We start from the raw sequence: 13352 nt of genomic DNA, 5'->3' as shown, positions 1-13352 counted from the left end.
CGTTTACAGTGATGATGATTGTGAAACGCGATGCGAAACGTGAACCTAGCCTAGCGGTAAGAGCTTGCGACTTACAATCCGGAGTTTTTCGGAACTTTTCAGTGAAGGAAAACATCGTGAGGAAACCGGATTAATCCCAATAAGGCCTAGTTTGCCCTTTGGGTTGGAAGGTCAGATAGCAGTCGCTTTCGTAAAAACTAGTGCCTACGTCAATTCGGGATAACGCGAGGAAGAAGGAGAAGTAATGATGATTTATGTATGATTGTTGTATGATTTTCCCTCATTATCATTTATTAGTTTAGTTTATAGCTCGAGCTGAAAGTTTCTGAAATTCAGAGCATGAATTTCTTATATCCAGATCTTCCGTGACCATAGTTTGTCCATACTAAAAGAGAAGCCATAGACAATATTTAAATTTCTTAAAAGAGATTCAGGCGGAGATCATTGTAGAGGCATAGGGATAATCCCTGAAAAATATCAGGTAGTTTTTAATAAGTACGCCTTTGTCGGCTAGTGTGCCAGTATGTGGGTGTGTGTGGATTGGGAAACAAATCTTTTGTTTCATAATCTGAAAATCGTAATTCAAGACCAAAAAAAGTAAGACAATGTTGCCACTTTTTACTAGCGCGTCTTGTATTTATGTAAAAAAAGTAAATAAAAGTACTTTTTTAAATCGTAGGAGTAAAATTACCAATAAATAAATTATCTTAGCGTATTTATTTATAAAAAAGGAATTTACTATAGCTGGTCAAGAAGATCTTGTCAGTAGAAAAAGGCGCGAAATTCAAATTTTCTATGAGACGATATCCCTTCACGCCTACATTTTTCAAAGCCGCCTTTTTCTACTGACAAGATCTGCTTGACCAGCTATATTTTACAAATAAATTATTGCAGTGGCAGCATTGTCTTACTTTTTTTGGTCTTGAATTACAATTTTCAGTTTAGTTAATGTGAGGTAACCACAACAAATCCTAATTTTTACATTAGATATATATAATGTTCGCTAATTCGTAAACTATGCTGAGTCAAGCAGATTTTGTCAGTAGAAAAAGGCGGCAAATTTGAAAAATGTAGGCGCTAAACAATGACCTTTTATTTATGTAGACGTGTGACGTTCATAGTTGACAAAATTAAAAATTGATCCAACGATTTTGACAGCTTGACAGGTTGGCGTCACCCATACGCCTAACTAAATATAGGTTCCGGAACCTATATTTAATGGCTCACAATCGTGCGCCTGGTACCATATCTACCTCAATTTACTTACATCTATGGCGCTAAAGGATATCGTTCCCATAGAAAATTTGAATTTCGCGCATTTTTCTACTGACAGGATTTGCTTGACCATCTATAGTTTGTTAATTGTCCAAAAGACATACATATTAGTCTTAGGAATTGTAAGAATGTATTGTTTGTTGACATTTTCCGGTTGTGTGCCGGTCATAAAAACTCTTTGTTTATTCAATTATGTATGCATAGCTCGTACTAATGTCTGCCGCGGCGTCAAATCGTTGTCGTTGTTATGTTTATTTTTGCATGAAGAGACCATCTACACTTAAAAAAAACGTTTTGGCGGTATATCAAGTTGATTGTAAACATTATTGGACCAAAATTAAATAGACGTCAGAACAAGGTACCAGCACAATATACCTAATGCTGGTTCGAAACCAGCCTCAAGCTCTAGGAGTAGATTAGTTATTTGTAGTGTACGGACAAGTGGTGGCATTTTGAACAGAGCGGGAAATGGAGTCGCCTAGGTGCATTTTATGATTGATGAATAACGATTAAATGTTTTTCGAAAACATATTTATTACACTTTTTAATTCTTATTCAAGTAGTGCCAAAGTTTATTTATTTATTTATTCAAGTATCTGCTGCGATGTTTACCTAATTGTGCTAACACAATTATTTCACATGATATACAGTACACGCTATTGTTATCGTTTTATACAAGATTATCGTATGGTTCAATCCACTTCAAAATTGACGATTCTGGTGGGTCATTCATATTGTTTCATTTACATTTCTGCTGTCGTGCTGTTTTCAATTATTAGCCTAGCGTATTACAACAACAAATATAGCAAACAGTTGTCTAAATCGACAACATCAAATTATTTTATCGTATCTACAGCTTATAAAGTTTTTGGCCAGTAATTAATTAAGGTTGTTGTATATGGTTAGTAAGTATATTGATTGAATGTGAGAGAGCAAGAGAAATAAATTTTATAAGTAAATAGATATCATATAAAATTTGAATTTATTCATTCAATCATAAAAAGTTAGTAGATAATAACGACTCCATTTCCCGCTCTGTTCAAAATGCCACCACTTGTCCGTACACTAGTTATTTGTTTTACAAGAGGTCAAAAGTTGTTGTTTAACCGCTCGTGCTTATATTGATTGATACCCGAGCAAGCGAAATATTCCAATTTTGAACCACGAGCGTAGCGAGACAAAACAAATTAGAAAGAAAAATGTTTTGATTTAAGTAGCTTTAATTAATATTAATTATTAACCCTAAACCAAAGATTACTAAGCGTAGTCCACCAATTCTGCATAATAATAATAATGTCACATCGAGTAGGTATACCACGAGTATACAATCCGCTACACAATTACTTTCACCGATTACACGCCGAAAACCGTCACCATGACGACGATGCCGACAGCGAAAACAGTAAAGAATATCGATGAACTATAAATAGTACTACTGGTTCAAATTTAAATGTGTATACATTTATTATGACTTTTATGGGAACAAAGTACTTTAATCATGTTACGATTCTCATGATAACACTGAATGAATTGAAAGTTGAATGAGTTACTAATTAAAATTGTCTTTTTCGTGGGTAAAACTACCCTTCACTCATTCTGAAATAGCCAACAGAAAAAACTTTTTTTTTCGTTTTTGGATCGTGAGTTACCTTCACTCATTTTACAATCCTGGTCTACGGTGTCTATGGTCACGACGGTTTCACACTCGCGCGCGGCCACTGGTGTGACGGTGTCAACGCCGTGTTGCGAGGCCGGCGGGCTCATCATAACTGGCCGAGTGGCCGTAATCAGGCCGGTATGTAATGGTATGTAATGTAACCGGTGGCGTTTTGGCAGGAAGTATTATAAAATGGAGCAGCAGGCTTATTCGGATTGTAGTAACAGGTTATGCATTTGATCTGGATTTATTTATTTCATGATCTGTTAACTGTTAAGTGACATTTCTGGTTGAAAAAAATCTGTCCATCATATCCATACCAAATCCAGATCAAAATTTCTTTGTTATCCTGTGATGCGAGCCTATGCGTAGTGTGCGTGTCACTGATCTGAAAATTATTTATAAATAAAAGTCAAAGAGCCATAATACCTAAAACTAACAAAAACTAGTTTTTACACTTTTTACACGGACGGGGCACGGAAGGACGGGGCGGGGCCATGCCGCCTTCTCAAATTGGCCCCTTTAATCATTTATCGTGGATGTCAATTTGTCCATGGCCATGGTACGTTTTGTCCTCATGGTAAAGTTAGGGGACGTAAATTTATTAATTTGTGTACAGCTGTACAGTCACCTGCAATAATATGTTACTCTTCGAAGGCCGCAAAAATATGTGACACGCTCTTATGGCTCTACAAATAAGATCGTGTCAGATATTTTTGCGGCCTTTGTTGCGTAACATATTATAGCTGGTGACTGTACAACCGTGGATGTTGCGCTATATGCAGTAGGTAATGTCCACGGTAAATTAAAAGCGACTGTACCTATGCCATTTAGGGTCCTGCTTTATCGTGAAAACGTGCCTTTTCCGTGTGACATTTATACGTCATAATTTCATAGAAGTTTGACGTTTAAAATAACACGTGCACTGCGTGGGCTATCAAATCCGCTGCAGACTTTTCATGGACTGAGTCTAATCACGGCTACGTCACTTCCTCACTTGGCGGTGTGCAGTGTGCACTGCGACCCGACATGGCACTGCCAAACTGGACCAATCCACGAAGATTTCTACCGTACAAACGGGAATTTAATGAAGATTCTGAGGTAAGTATAGGAGTTTTTCTTTGTAACAATGGATGTGTGAAACTCTCAGTTAAATAATCATCGACTGACTAAAATGCGCTTGTACTGGACAGCTTATGGAATGCCCAAGTGATTAGAAAGCCGGTTATAAACGCCAACTTGAACTTTAGAACGAGGTCCATACAAACAAAGTCATGTTATCAATTATCAAATTGATCTTAAACTTCAAAATATCTATGAATGGCGACGACAAATTTAGAGAGGGGCAATTGGTTCCACTGGTTGGTGTCTACTCATTAAAACTCCATTAAATCCATACAGGCTCTTAGGTATGGATCTGTTACACACACAACTAGAATTACTAGATGGATTATCACTACACCTTATAAAACAAAGTCCCCCGCCGCGTCTGTCTGTTTGTGTCTGTTCGCGATAAACTCAAAAACTCCGGGATTTTCATGCGGTTTTCACCTATCAATAGAGTGATTCTTGAGGAAGGTTTAGGTGTATAACCCGTGTTTGTTAACCCGTGCGAAGCCGGGGCGGGTCGCTAGAAGATGAGTCAAGTCACCAGGCATTTTCGCTGCGAGTTCGTCGCATTCAGTATGAGAGCGCCACCCGCGTTCATTTGTTTGTTATACGAGACGAATAAAATAAAATAAAATAGGTATATGAATTAATCATTAAGTTTTATAGCCTAAAATAGGACCTATCGCCCAGTCGGATATTACCGTAATAGGGTCAAACAGATCACTGTGTTATGTCTTTCCTGTAGACATACACAAGAGTTAAGGCCTATAAAGGTTAATTATTTCATTTAACCCTTATCCACGTGAAAAGGTCCTCCTTTTATTTAGAGAACTATGATAAAATCATTCCTTACATGCCCACAAGCTGTTAACTATTGCCCACAGGAGAGAAAAATGTACTGTTCGCGATAACACACTAGTTTTCTCTCCTGTGGGCAATAGTTAACAGCTTGTGGGCATGTAAGTAATGATTTTATCATAGTTCTTTAAATAAAAGGAGGACCTTTTCACGTGGATAAGGGTTAAATATGAAAATTAACCTTTATAGCCCTGAACTCTCGTGTATGTCTACAGGAAAGACATAACACAGTGATCTGTTTGACCCAATAGTACATATTATGATTTTCTTACCACCTTACGTTAACGTTAACATGAAAAAGTACCGAATAAAGAAACCAGTTTTACAAACATCCATATAATATACTTAGTTTTGTATTAGCGCCACCTTTGAAACATTAAAAATTTAATTAACTTAAATTAAAAAACTCACATGTTTAGATCTTTTTTTTATGACATAGGAGGCAAACGAGTAGACGTGTCGCCTGATGGTAAGCGATTACCGTTGCCCATAGACACCCGCAACACGTTGTAATTGTGCTGTCGGCATTTAAGATGGGAGTACACTCTTTACATCACCAGGTAGGTACCCTATATGATATTTTCACTAAGTACTTATTTTAGAGAGGCACTTATTTAACCGGTCAACTAATTAATCGAATTTGGGTAGTTTATAAAAATTGATATGGGTACTAAAATTAATAGATTGGCAACAAAAACGGAGCCTTAAAATATATCAATATGAGTTGTATTTTAATGCCGTTACAGCGTTTGATTATTTTTAGGCAGGTACCAAGTATTTATTTGGCAACTGAATTATTATATTGGAGACCATTTATGAAACACATTTTAAAAAGAAAACGGCTATCTATTAATTCAGAAATGAAGTTCTTTTAAAATATTTTGTTTGGTCACTACACGGTCAACCTAACACGCTCCTCCTCGCTTCGCTCGTCGTCGCACCTATCTTTTGACTCTGGCAGAACACAGTGGGAACTATTGAAATTAGTAATTAAAAATTGAAAGATCTAGTGGTATAATGGCCACTAAGTGTTTCATGATTAGGAATTTCGACTATAAGCATACTGACCATTGCGCATTGGTAAATTAATTTGAGGTGTTTTGTGTAAATAGTGAACAATATTCATTACATTTAACTGCTTTCGAATTAAAATATGCTTGAAAAGATTTGCTTAATATGATTACTTAGATGTGAACAACTAGATGACTACCAAATTTTATGATCGCTTTTCAATATTAGTTGCCAACTTATTATTTTAGACGCCAACTTATCACTTCATGTTCCCTATAAATTATTTGATTTGACTTGATTTTGCTGCCAGTTTTTTATCAATATGATGCTTATATTTGAGGCTGATATTTAAATGTATTGGTGCTAAAATAATAATGCACAGCCAAATTATATTATTATATGCCCAATGAAAGTTCCTGTTTAATATTTTAGTTGCCCGGTTAATAATAAGCTTTTAGAGACAACCTGTATAAATAGGAAAACGTCATCAGTATTTTTGAGTCAACTCGAAAACGAATGTTTGTGCCATCGTGATATTTACCGCCGTGTTAGGCATAGTGTCTAGTGCATACTGGACTAACCGGTAATTTTTGATATATTTATTATATTTTTATAATCGCCAAACTACTATGTATATTAAGGACGTCATATGACTGCGACCTTAATTAACATTCGCTCTTGATTTGTGTATTATATACGAAATTTTGCGACATAATAATATAAACGTACCTTTTATTTTTATAAAATTTATTTTATAGTTTAACTCACGTTTTTTAGGGTACCGTAGCCAAAATGATATAAAACGGATGCTTATAGTTTGGTCATATCTCCTGTTCGTCCATTTTAATGAAATTTGGAACAAAGGTGAATAATATGTTAAATTATTAAAGAATAATTGACGTTCATAATATAAATTCATTTAGATTGACGTAGAATAATTTTTACTGTAATTTATTATTATGAAATAAAATAAACTATTATTCTTAGGTATTAGGCGCTTGAAAGGCCTCGTACCTACTTATGTATAAGGAGTAGGTTCCATTCGGACCTTAAAATAATCCTAAACAATAAAACCACGTGACTGAGTCTAATACACTACAAAGTATGGCCGAATGGCTAAGTCACGTGTTTTATATTGTAGTACATGTATACATAGGAGCATTCCATGAAATTGTCTACCGATTGTCCCGTACAAACGCGAATTTTCTGAAGATTTGCAGGCAGGTGAAGAGTTTCTTTTTCTATGACAAATGGTCAAAAATATGCACAGAAAAATAATTGCCTGCTTTAAATGACGAAAAAAAAGTCGCAACAAAATCATCTAATCTATAATCTAATCAACACAAGTTTACAAAAATAAATAACAGTTATTGTTTAAATTATTTTAAGATCCAAATGGAATAGATTTATAAATTATACTGAGATGAAGCATTACATATAACTCATATAAGTAAGTAGGATGATTCGCCAGTAACTGGCCACCCGCTAAACTAAAAATGAATTCTATTCACCTATAGGTAAACACAATTCATTTTAGTATAAGGTGGCTAGTTATTGAAGGCTGGCCAGTTATTGCAACCTTATACTAAAATGAATTCTGTTTATAGGTGAATAGAATTCATTTTTAATTTAGGGTGTCCAGTTATTGGCCGGTGGCCAGTTACTGCCGAATTACCCATGGTATAATAATATACTCCGCCTGGTACTCCATTCCCGTCTTTTCTAGGTCACCTAACTGACACGGCCCTACGTCATCATGCGACAGCGCTATATGATAATATGCGATAGCGCTATATATAGCGGCCATGTTGTTGTGACGTAGGCCCGTGTCACTCTGGGAATGGAAGACCATGTTTTATTAGACTATGCGAATTACCCTATATATAACTCTGTCGCAGTACTCGCAGTAGCAGCCTCGGAATGTGTGGAAAATGTTATAAACTACGTATAAAGTGGTTTATGTGTAGGTACTTAGGTACCTAAGTAATAAATCATTTTCTACTTTGTTTGGTTGCTAAAACTTATGTATGTATTTACTTAGATTATTTTTCAGTGTAGTGTAAGGTATCGAATAGTACTCTAGCTAGATTTCACATTCTTATGTGTAATTGTGTATTCATAAAACGAATTATTTTTGTTTTCATGATCATTTCGATCCAATCTCGTGACATCATCATTCCTATTCAATATGTTGTTCCTGACGGTATTATAGGTAAATTAACATTTCTACGTAAGTATTTAGATGGGAGGGTAATGCATAATTGCAGTTTATATATATAATTGTTACACGTTTTTACAAAGGAAAATTCCATGAAAAAATCACACGGAATTATACGGAGATTACGTATATTTGCAAGAGCAGACTCCAACCACACAAACTATGCCGTTTTACATAAAACAATATTATGAATACGGGAGGTATGTATATCGGGTACTTTTACTTTAATACTCCAATAGTTAAAGCATCTAATTCTCGTTCACTCTATAGTTCGTTTTTTAGCATTAGAAAGAAGGTAAACAATCTTGACGTGTCTTTTTATTAAAAAAATATTGAAAAACGCTTTAAAAAATTAGTATATTACTTATGAATTCAAAAGAATGTAAAAGATCGTATATGATTTATAATTCTAACATAATTGCTGTGACTTATTTCAGTTATTTCTCAATGGTGATTTTTAATAAAAAGACATGTCAAGAATCAAGATCGCTTACCTTCTTTCTAATGCTAAAAAAAACGAACTATAGTGTATAGGGTGGCTCGAAAATACGTTGACAAAAATGTTATTACTTACAAGTTTTTTACAAAAAATAAAATTAAAACTGTATGCCGCAGTAAAAAAAAATGCCAACGTATTTTGGGCCAGCCTATTATCGTGTATCAACACAAAAATTAAGACTCACCGTTTCCATTCATGTTTCCGTTCTCGATCTGCACCACGATTGAATCCTTCTTATCGATACCGTTAATGATCCGATCGATATCGGCATCGATATTAACAACGTGCACGTCACGGTTATCACTCGCGTGCTGGTCGCCCGGCGATGGCATCGCAACTAATGTAAACAACTTAGACGTCGGACTGAGCTAATACCTAATATTTAATTACTGTGATTTGCGGGAAAGAGATACAACGGATGATCTGTAGTCTCCAGGTGTATGTAGATATAGGTTCAGTGGTGTAGCGTGAACTAATTTAGCCGTGGGCGAAGTCGCATCTCCGAGGCCCCTTTCACTGTGGCTGAAGAGCTCTCGCACGAGGCCCCCCTTAGTCCAAAACTAAACACTAAATGAAATAAATCACAAGCCCAAGCTAAGCGAATAGTTCTAATTGTATGGGGAAAGAATTGGGTATCATCTAATACCCATAACAAATGGCATTGCTGTACTTTCCCAGTAGCATTCCCAGTAGGGAATATTACGCAAAACTCTGAGTAGAGGGCGTCACTAGGCCAATTACATGGCCTATCGTGAAACACGACAATCGGAAGTTCGCTTTCTGCCTCTCTATCACTCTTGCCTATTCGATCGATAGAGAGGCAGATAACGAAAATTCGATTTTCGCGTTTCGCGGTAGGTCACCTGTAAACAAACCGCCTCGATGCGCAATTATTATTATTATGAGCCCCTACTGTCCCACTGTTAGGCAAAGGCCTCCCTCTTATTCTTCGACGTATCCCTATACTCAGAAGTCTCTGAACAGTCTCTGTCAAAAGTGTCAAGCTCGTCCCGCCATCTCCGACGAGGTCTACCATGACGCCTTACAATTTGTGGGACCCAACAGGTGGCTGTTTTGGCCCACAGGTCATCCGGCATACGGCTGACGTGTGTCCTGCCCAATCCCATTTGAGCTTGGCGGCAGTTTCAGCTACATCAGATGCATCAATGTCATATTGAAAACTTGTCAAAAACTGTTTAAGGCCTAGTATGTATAAGTTAGTCTATGGTTTACTAAACAAATTAGTGCTGCACTCTAGCGACAGAACATTGCAGTAATACTCTATAGAAAACGGACTAGGTACTAGCACAGTAGTGCATGTAACAAATCGGCCATAATTGCACCTCGCCGGCCGGAAGAAAAACTGGCGTGACTCCATAACACGTTGGATCATTACATGATCATTACCGATTACGGAGGCGGTAGAAACACTAGAAACATGCACCTGTGACTAATCAATAATGTAGACTGTCAATCCCTCTGTCTGATCTGTTTAGGTATGAGCGATGGGGCCACAAGCCACAACGCGCCGCTTTGTAGTGTCTAAATCCAATAAAATCGATTATACTATTATGGTAAAAATATACAATTCGTTAAGTAACTATAAATGGAATAAGAACATTAGGAAATATGAGAAATCGAATGATCTATTTTAGCAAATACGAGTAAGTATAGCTTCCCATTGGAAGAATTACAAATTACAAATGGCACGTATTTAACCGGTCAACTAATTCATCGAATTTGGGTAGTTTAAAATAATAGAAATGGATACTAAAATTAATAGTTTGGCAACAAAAACGGAGCCTTAAAATATCTATACATATAATAAAGCTGAAGACGGTCGAAAGTCTGTACATGGAAGATATTTGAAAAAAAGTTGGCTGGGGATACTTAGAATCGATAACAGAACACGTTCCAAAAGTTTTTAGAATTTTTGTCTGTTTGTCTGTTTATCTGTTTATCTGTTTGTCTGTTTATTTGAACGCGCATCACGTGAAAACGGCTGAACGGATTTTGATAAAAACTTTACTAATCTGTCGAGAAAATCCCCGGCCAGGTTATAGGCTATAAAAATTCAACCCCTAAAAGGGGGGGTAGCCACAACACTCGATTGACTTAAGTTTGCCCCTGAATCTTATGGCGCTACTTAGGAAAGAGGGGCAAACTTTTTTCAAATATGTGCTACCACTGTTGAGTACCCTGGTAAACTACCAGATGGAGCTGAATTTAATACGTTGTGACATGAATAAGCCACCGAGGAAAGATTTTGCCAAATTAACTCTAAGTTTAGAAGACACGGATATCAACAAAAATAATTGAATAATTATGTTGATTTAATAAATTGATATATATATACTCGTATATCGAAAAATGTTCGCGCTCGCTTCGCTCGCGTTTTCAATAACTTCCTAAAATATGGCGACTGCAGCAGCATTACTCTGTTGAAACTGTGCTGCTGCAGCACTGTCAATTTTCGTGATAAAATGATGTGGCTGACTTCCATACTAAAAGTAAAAATGTACAACTGTCTAACTGTCTATCAAATTGGGTTTTTCTATCGAAAAATTTTCGCGCTCGCTTCGCTCGCGTGTTCTATTACTTTCTAAGATATGGCGACTGCAGCAGCATTACTCTGTTGCAACGATACTACTGTAGCACTGTCAATTTTCGTGATAAAATGATGTGACTGATTTCCATACTAAAAGTAAAAATGTACAACTGTCTATCAAATTGCGTTTTTATATCGAAAAATTTTCGCGCTCGCTTCGCTCGCGTTTCAATAACTTTCTAAGATATGGCGACTGCATCAGCATTATTCTGTTGCAACGTTACTGCTGTAGCACTGTAAATTTTCGTGATATAATGATGTGACTGATTTCCATACTAAAAGTAAAAATGTACAACTGTCTGTCAAATTGCGTTTTTATATCGAAAAATTTTCGCGCTCACTTCACTCGCATTTTCAATAATTTTCTAAGATATGGCGACTGCAGCAGCATTACTCTGTTGCAACGTTATTGCTGTAGCACTGTCAATTTTAGTGATAAAATGATGTGACTGATTTCCATACTAAAAGTAAAAATGTACAACTGTCTATCAAATTGCGTTTTTATATCGAAAAATTTTCGCGCTCGCTTCGCTCGCGTTTTTAAGCACTTTTTAATATATGGCGACTGCAGCAGCATTACTCTGTTGCAACGTTACTGCTGCAGCACTGTCAATTTTCGTGATAAAATGATGTGACTGATTTCCATACCAAAAGTAAAAATGTACAACTGTCTATCAAATTGCGTTTTTATATCGAAATATTTTCGCGCTCGCTTCGCTCGCGTTTCAATAACTTTCTAAGATATGGCGACTGCAGCAGCATTATTCTGTTCCAACGTTACTGCTGTAGCACTGTGAATTTTCGTGATGTAATGATGTGACTGATTTCCATACTAAAAGTAAAAATGTACAACTGTCTATCAAATTGCGTTTTTATATCGAAAAATTTTCGCGCTCGCTTCGCTCGCTTTTTTAAGCACTTTTTAATATATGGCGACTGCAGCAGCATTACTCTGTTGCAACGTTACTGCTGCAGCACTGTCAATTTTCGTGATAAAATGATGTGACTGATTTCCATACCAAAAGTAAAAATGTACAACTGTCTATCAAATTGCGTTTTTATATCGAAAAATTTTCGCGCTCGCTTCGCTCGCGTTTCAATAACTTTCTAAGACATGGCGACTGCATCAGCATTATTCTGTTGCAACGTTACTGCTGTAGCACTGTAAATTTTCGTGATATAATGATGTAACTGATTTCCATACTAAAAGTAAAAATGTAGAACTCTGTCTATCAAATTGCGTTTTTATATCGAAACATTTTCGCGCTCGCTTCGCTCGCATTTTCAATCACTTTCTAAGCTATAGCTACTGCAGCAGTATTACTCTGTTGCAACGTTACTGCTGCAGCACTGTCAATTTTCGTGATAAAATGATGTGACTGATTTCCATACTAAAAGTAAAAATGTACAACTGTCTATAAAATTGCGTTTTTATATCGAAAAATTTTCGCGCCCGCTTCGCTCGCGTTTTCAATGACATTCTAAGATGTGATAAAGGTGACATTCGGGTGGCGACTGCAGCAGCATTAGGTACTCTGTTGCAACGTTACTGCTGCGGCACTGTCAATTGTCGTGATAAAATGATGTGATTAATTTCCATTCTCAGCTGTAATGCGGCAATGAACGTCACTCAATTTACCAAAAAAATTCAATGTAATATTGATGACCCTAGGGAGAGGGGGCACCATGGTCTAGAAATGCTTAGGGCATCAAAATATCTTAATCCGGCACTGGTCGTTTGCGGAGTCAAATGATTTGGGACTCGCATTTTATACGCATTACCATGCATTCCCGAAAACAATCGAATCATTCCCGAAAGTCTCGCAACGCATTGAGGTTACAAGGAGCACGTGTCTTCCTCAGGAGTCTGAAGAAGACCACCGTGAGTGGCGGTCTAGCCAGCACAGGCAGGCCGCTTCGCTTTCGCTCGCGCGCGTATACCTTACGGCTTACTATATCGTCCGATATACACCTACTACCTACTCTGTCGTTTAAATCACGTGTAAAATTTGAATAAGGGCGAAAAAATTATTGACTTTGGAGTGTAGTTTTATTTAGTGGTACCTAATTGTAAAATATTTTATCTGGACTACAGACTATATCCCTCTGTCAACTT

General features: G+C 36.6%; 1 protein-coding gene across 1 annotated transcript in view; it reads right to left on the bottom strand.

Annotated features, from left to right (window-relative positions):
* The window catches only part of LOC134798354 (aldehyde dehydrogenase, dimeric NADP-preferring), a 55524-nt gene extending 46564 nt beyond the window's left edge, over window positions 1-8960 (bottom strand). The window contains exon 1 of the mRNA XM_063770764.1: window positions 8813-8960. Coding sequence (XP_063626834.1) covers window positions 8813-8960 — 148 coding nt within the window. The remainder of the gene's footprint in view (window positions 1-8812) is intronic.
* Between the last annotated feature and the right edge of the window lie 4392 nt (window positions 8961-13352).

Source organism: Cydia splendana, chromosome 16 (assembly GCF_910591565.1).
Source record: "Cydia splendana chromosome 16, ilCydSple1.2, whole genome shotgun sequence".
NCBI classification, from domain to species: domain Eukaryota; kingdom Metazoa; phylum Arthropoda; class Insecta; order Lepidoptera; family Tortricidae; genus Cydia; species Cydia splendana.
This window is presented reverse-complemented; position numbering and strand designations above follow the sequence as displayed.